Here is a 6,691-nt window from a genome sequence, read left to right on the forward strand (position 1 = left end):
TGGCCCTGAGGTAACGTCTGTTGCCAATCTTCCCCTCTTTTTCTTCGTTTTTGCTGAGGATGATCTCTGCCCGTCCTCCTCTCTTTTGTATGTGCGGTGGCGCGGCAGCACGGCTTGATGAGCAGTGCGTGGGTCCGCTCCCGGGATCCGAACCTGCGAACCCCAGGCCGAAGAAGCAGAGCGGGCGGACCCGACCACCACGCCACCGGGCGGGCCCCCTGGCTCTCTTTTATGTGACATGTATCAGGGGAGAACAAGAGCTCAGGAAGACAGGTCTGGAGGAAGAGAGAGGGAAGAAGAGGACGAGGGGGAGGAGGGAGAGGAGTGCATGGGAGGGAGGAGGAGGAAAATGACCGCGAGGAGGGGGAGGAGAAAACAGCGGGAACTAACCCAAGTCCACAGCACCCGACCAGCACAGGAAACCCGCGCGCTTTTTAGGGGACCTGCAGCCAGAGGCGTGGTGGCGGAGCACAGCACGGAGGATGTCGCATGCTCCACAATCGCGTCCAGGGCCAAAGCAAGGGCCACGTGCAGTGTGAGCATTCTCGGATGCAAGAAACACTGGGCAGGCTTCTACACTTGTGCTCTGACGGGGGTCGGGGGTCGTTACTCCCAACCTGGAGTACTTGTTGCTTTCGCAAGGGATGGCTTGGGTTTCTTGCACCCTGCATCTGAGCACCCAGAGAGCTCCGCAAACACAGGCCCAAGCTCCCTCTCCCCCGCACCGGTGGAGAGCACGGCTGGCTCTGCTTTCAGCGCATTCTTGCAAAAACCCAGCAAGCAGTCTCCTAGCTCATTCTTGCCTCTGAACCACTAGCCCGATTCCTGGACCTCGGGGGCGCATGGAAGAGAACCAGAGTCCCATTCGTTCTTGGGGAGGGGAGAGTCCTGCTCCCAGCCCACAAGGCAAGGGAAAGGACCTTCCCTTCAGCGCGCTGGGGCTGCTAGGGGCTCCGCGCTTTCTCCAGCCCTCTGTGTGCATCTCTCGCTCTGCAAGACCCAAGGGCAAGGAGCCCCGCGCCCAGCGGCGGGCCTCGAGGGCCAGGCGGAGAGACGTTCTCCCGACACTGCCCCAAGGGCTCCCGGGGTTCGTGTGAGGTCTCGTTGCCCCGCCCCTACCCGCGCCCCAAATCCGCGGGCACCATCCAGCAAAGCCCCTTCCTCAGGCCAGTCCCCCGGCCCCGACGGACGCGGGAGGCGTCAGCTAAGCCGCAAGTTGGAGCTCCCCTGCCCCACACTTGCACGCCCCCTCCCAGCACCCTGCCGGCCAGCGCTCCACCCACTTGCGGGCCCCGCCCCGGCCGCCCGCGCGCCCCAGCAGGTCCCACCCACCGCACGCACGGCGCGACTGCACGTGAGGAGAAGAGCAGTCGTCTAAGCCGGAGCCTGGAGACCTGGCCGCTGGAGCCGATGCGCTATAAAGCGAAGCCGGCGCCAGCAAGAGGACCCCGCCCAGGGATGGCCGCGGCTCGCCGCGCAGAGTCTGCGGGGGCGCCCCGCTGCGTCCGCGGCATGGAGCCTGCGCCCGGGGGCAGCCGCCGGGGAGTCGTGGAGCTCCGGGAAGAACTGCAAGGTGAGTGCCTGGACCGGGACAGGTGCTTTGGGCAACTCCAGGAAACGTCCTTTCCCTGGGAGAGGCGGGAGCACGGGACGCCGCTGCTGCGCCGCCGCCTTCGCTGCTCTCAGCTCGCGGGCCTGCGCCTCCCTCTGCCCCCCGCCCGCCCCCCGCCCCCCGCCGCCGGCCCCCGGCCCCCGCCGCCCGCGCTCCCACGCCCGGATGTGTCTCTTTTCCTCTCCGGAGACGAAGCCCTCCGCGATCTCAGGGATGGGAACAGGAGGAGACATCGTCGAGGAGGATCGAAGGTCCGAAGCTGAGCAGGGAGCAGCGGACGAAGGAGAACAAGGCCAGGTTGGCGCAGGAGCTCGGGGCCCCGTGGACCCGGAGAAGGAGGAAGGCGGCGGCGGCTGGGAGCCCCCGCAGCAGGAGCAGCAGCTTCAGGAGCCCTCCCACGTGGCCCCCGAGGGTCTGCAGCCCCGCGACAGGCAGCCGGGCCTCCCCCGCCACACGTTCACCGGGTTGCGCCTGAAGGGGCTGGAGAGCGTTTTCCAGCGCACTCAATACCCCGACGTGTTCAGCGCGCGGTAAGCCGCTTGCTCTGGAGGCGCCCGGTGCTCTAGGGCGCTCGGGCTCCTCCGTCCAGTCCCGGGGCGCCTGCGGGGCTTTCCCGGGTCTCTTTCCCTCCACTCCAGAGCCAGAGCTCCCCAGCGGGCTCCAGGCCACTGGAGTCTGCCCGCCCTTGAGCCCGCGGTGGGGGCGATGCCCACCGCGCATCAAGGGAAATGTCTGCAGGCAGTACAGCAGTGGCTCAAGCCAGGGAACTTTGGCCGCGCTCCTGTTTGGGGAAAGCGGGTTCTGTTGGATCAGGACGGATCAGGGGGAGGAGAGTGAGGCACCGTCGTGCAAGTGCACGGCTGGATCTTGCCTTAACTTACAAGGGTGATCCTTTGGTCCTCGTGGAATTCTCGTGCATTAGTCTTGAGTTTGAAACCCTACCTTAAGAATCGTGAATCCTGAGTCCTGAGTTTCTCAGCGCTCCCTTAAGCTTTGCACACAAAGGAAAATCGCCCCTGAAGCCAGGCTGGAGCTGGCTGTGACCCAAGCGCACAATGCTGGGGCATTTGGGAGGAGAGACGCTGGGAAGCCAGCATGAAATGCGCATTGTCTATCTCGCGACCCCCACGACTCCCGATAGTGACTGTTTGCCATTTTCTCCCCTCAGAAAGGAGCTCGCCTTCCTCCTGGATGTGGCTGAACCCAGAGCGCAGGTCAGTGAACCTGAACACGGCGATTCTGCAGGGCCGCCGGTCTAGAACCTGCTTCAGGACTTGGACACTTTGGTTCTAGTCGTTCTCACCTTGTTGTTTTTTGTTGCCCTTTCCATGTCTGGGGAGCGAGTTTTGAAATGTGGGGGCTTTGGCAAGTGGAACCTGGGATATGTCGGGCCCCGCCTATGGAAATTGCCCATTCTCAGAGGGAGCGTGAGTTCCTAAAGGGAAAACAATAAAATCCAAGAGAACCCAACCGCTTCTCCTCTTCTCTGTACAAAATGAAAGATGAGTAAAGGTCAGTCCTTCTCACAGTGCTGGTATCTTTTCGGCAGCACTTCTGCGTGGAGTCATGTCGGGGCTCAGTGTCCTTTGGGAAGGATGCACCTTCATGCACCGAGGGCCTAGGTGAGGAGAGGGGTCAGCTGTTTTCACTGACGTCAAATGTTGAACACCGGGCCCGAGCTCTTAGCTACATGAGTGAATTTAGGAATATTCAGGCCCTGGGGTCAGGGAGTAACCCACACCCAGAGATCACACTACACGAGTCACGCCTGTGTGTTTCCTGATGCCGGGAGCCTGGCGGGCGGGGAGACAGCGGGAAAGTCCAAGGGCCTGGTCCTCCTGCTCTTGCTGTCAGCCTGTAGGAAAGCAGGGCAGGAAGGGGCAGCCCGACAGTTTCCCTTTCCGCAGTGCTTCCGTGTGTCAGACTGGAAAGGTTGCTGAGAGGGTGACATCGTGGCGGAGGCTGGGAGGCAGGTGTGCCAGCTGGAACTCTGTCTCAGCATCGCAACAGACAGAAACGATGTTGAATCAGGTTCCACTGACCTAAGAAGGGTGAAAAGGTTAGAGAAGAGTTCCTTACAGTCCCACTTCTACCTACAGATGTGGCACAGGTTCCACTTTAGGACTGAGTATTCTCCTGAGGAATTTCTCACATCTAATGATAGACATATATATGTACATGTCTGGCGTGTGCGTGAGGAAGATTGGCCATGAGCTAACATCCGTTGCCAATCTTAGTCTTTTTGCTGAGGAAGATTGGCCCTGAGCTAACATCCGTGCCCATCTTCCTCCAATTTTTATATGTGGGACGCCGCCACAGCATGGCTTTGTTAAGCGGTGCGTAGGTCCGCGCCCTGGATCCCAGCCCACCAACCCCGGGCCGCCGAAGCGGAGCGTGTCAGCATAACCGCTATGCCACCGGCCCGGCCTGTAGTGATATGTATTTTTGATGGTACTGTTTTGGAGAGGTGGGTTTTGTGGAATTTCTTCTTCTTGAGGGGGGGCGTGGGGGCGGCTTTCCATTCAGGCCAGAGTCTTACCTGTGTTCATTTGAAATACCTTTGGATTTGCTCAGGCAATGATGACTAATCTGTAGGTGCACAGGTTACCACGTGAGACCGTAGAGAACCATCAGTTGGATTAGGAGAGAATTTGTCCGAAAGAGAAACCAAATCCAGGCTGAGTTTCCTAGCTCTGCTCCACGGTGCGCCTGTGAGTGCAGTGATGGGAAGGGGCTGCAGGTCCGGTCTTGGTGAGTTGCAGTGAATCGAGACCCACTTGGACTAAATTTTCCTCAACCCTACAGGCTGAAATATCAAGGCGGTGTCCGGGGCGTCAGCAACTCTGCTGTCCCGGTCAGCCGAGCCACAAACCCCCTGGGCCCTCCATAACCAGCCCTTCCTTGCCACACCATCTTTTTTCAGTCCCCAGAGGTTTCAGAGGGTGAAGGGCCCCTTAGACACCCTTGAGGGAAACCTGTTCAAAAATCCAGCCTGCTCCCATTGACTATTTCCTTTAGACGGAAGGAGCTTTGACCATGCTCAGCTTCCCCCACACCCCGGGGTGTGGGGGGGACACTATCCCTAGAGAGCAGGGGGCAGAGGCAGCAGGACAGCAGGATGCTCCGCCGTCAGGAGACCGACACGTCTTCATCCCGTTACCAGGCGTGGCATGAAGAGCAGGGAGTGGGTGCCGTTCACCAGCTAGACCCGCATCCGAGAGCCAGGAAAACCAGCAAAGACTATTGAAGGTGGGAGGAGAGAGACAAAGCAAGAAGGCTAGTCCAAACTTGGCACAGAGTAGACGCTCACCGAGCCAAAACAGAACCCAGGTTCCGATGCAGATGCGTTCCTGACATCTCCTTCCACAGCCCCCATCCCAAGGTCAAGCAAGAGGAGCTGCCTTTCCTCTTTTGCTCTCCTGCCTACCCTCCTTTGATCTCAACTGGTCTCCTGAAGGGAGTCCACCAGAATGGAGATATTCATAAGGAAGGAGGGAAAGTCCCACCAGGGAGGGAGGGTCTCACAATGTGATGGGCCCTGGCCCAGGTCCCCAGCCCTAACACCCCAAGACACATCCAGGCTGGTCCTATTTCTTCACTTGGACCAGCAGACATTTCCAAGAATATCCAAAGAATGCTATGGGCCCAGCCACCACCTCAAAACCTCCACCGCAACAGGGAGTCAGACCGAGATCTTGCCTGGTGTTCCGTTGGGCCTGCTGCCCTTTGTTTCACATAGAGACTTAGCCTTCGGGGGTCTCCATGGCCAAACCTGTCCTTCCGTTAGGAATGTATTCTATCCTTTCCAAACTCCGCCTAACCTCCAGCTTACAAGAGTGTTCGCTCCACTCTTTCCCAACGAGACCCAAGGAGGCAGACCACGGTGCTGGTCAAGATGGGGGTGTGAAGAGATGAGGAAAGAGAGCTCCTAGTCATCCGGTGGCTGTCCGAGAAGTAGCAACCAAATCCAAGGCCACAAATTGAGGTCCGTTCGCCTCGGCCTGCTCCTTCTCACCCTTCCTTCCCCTGAGAACCAGGAGAGGACTTGAAGCCACAGGCAACAGACCAATGGGATTTGGGATAACTCTTCACCCTCCCTCGACCTCTCAGGGCCTGTACAAATGAACCTTGTTACTGCTTTACCGAGTGACCGCCCCAAGCCCAAACTCTGCTTAGATTCCTCACTCACGAAGCGCCCGAGCCTCAATGTCCTTGTCCCGTCAGTTCCTCACAAACTGATGGTTTCTTTGTCTAAAACGTATAAAAATGCTTGCTTGGGTCATTTCTTCAGGTCCCATTTCTGTGAGACCTCCTTACGTACAAGTCAGTACGGTTTTTTTCTCTCTCTCCTCTCAGTCTGCCTTGTGTCAATGTAACGATTAGACCAGCCCTAAGAACCCAGGAAGGTGGGGGCGGGGGCACGTCCGCCGGCCTGACACAGAAGTGCAACGAGCGTGTGTCTCAGTAACTCGTTTTTCCAACAAGAAGTGAGCATTGATAGATGGTAGGGTTGTGTTTTTCACATCCACAGATTTAAGTAATTCTTCTTATCTCTAGAGAGCCATAGCTAACTATATACCACTCATTATTTCTAGGAATGATCCATCCTTCCTTTAAAATAAGGTTACAGACGAGCAGTATGTTTTCCATCATCTGGGCTTCAAGCGCTTTTCCAGTTATACCTCTGAGCCTCTAGTTAGATGTTGACATAGGTGCCACTACTGATCTACCCGTTCCATGCCTCCCTTCTTTCCTTACTCGTTATCTACCTTTCCAAGATCTTCAAGAGGAGAGAAGTGGCGCCTCAGAAGAATGTGCTTTTCAACGTCCTGGTTTCAATTACCTTTCTAGGTTTCCCCAGTTGTCTCTGGAGGAGTAGGTACCCGATTACCACGAATCATCGCTAGGACTAACAATTCCCCGTTGTTCCCGCGGGAAACGGGGAATTGAGAGAGATCTGTTTCTCAGCTTCCTGCCTTCACCGACTCATTCAGATCGTATCCAGTTGTCTCTATATGAGTCTAAACTCGATCAATTCCTTTCCTTACAGTACTACTTCCACAGTCCAAGGAGATAGGA

At 57.6% G+C, this 6,691-nt stretch overlaps 1 protein-coding gene across 1 annotated transcript; it reads left to right on the forward strand.

Annotated features, from left to right (window-relative positions):
* Nucleotides 1-1,782: 1,782 nt before the first annotated feature.
* LOC131403291 (rhox homeobox family member 1-like) lies at nt 1,783-3,082 on the forward strand. The gene is made up of 2 exons (XM_058537536.1): nt 1,783-2,142; nt 2,781-3,082. The coding sequence occupies exons 1-2, from the start codon at nt 1,826-1,828 to the stop codon at nt 2,869-2,871; spliced, it is 408 nt and encodes a 135-aa protein (XP_058393519.1). The 5' UTR covers nt 1,783-1,825; the 3' UTR covers nt 2,872-3,082.
* The last annotated feature ends 3,609 nt before the right edge of the window (nt 3,083-6,691 follow it).

Source organism: Diceros bicornis, unplaced genomic scaffold (genome assembly GCF_020826845.1).
Source record: "Diceros bicornis minor isolate mBicDic1 unplaced genomic scaffold, mDicBic1.mat.cur scaffold_653_ctg1, whole genome shotgun sequence".
NCBI lineage: Eukaryota > Metazoa > Chordata > Mammalia > Perissodactyla > Rhinocerotidae > Diceros > Diceros bicornis.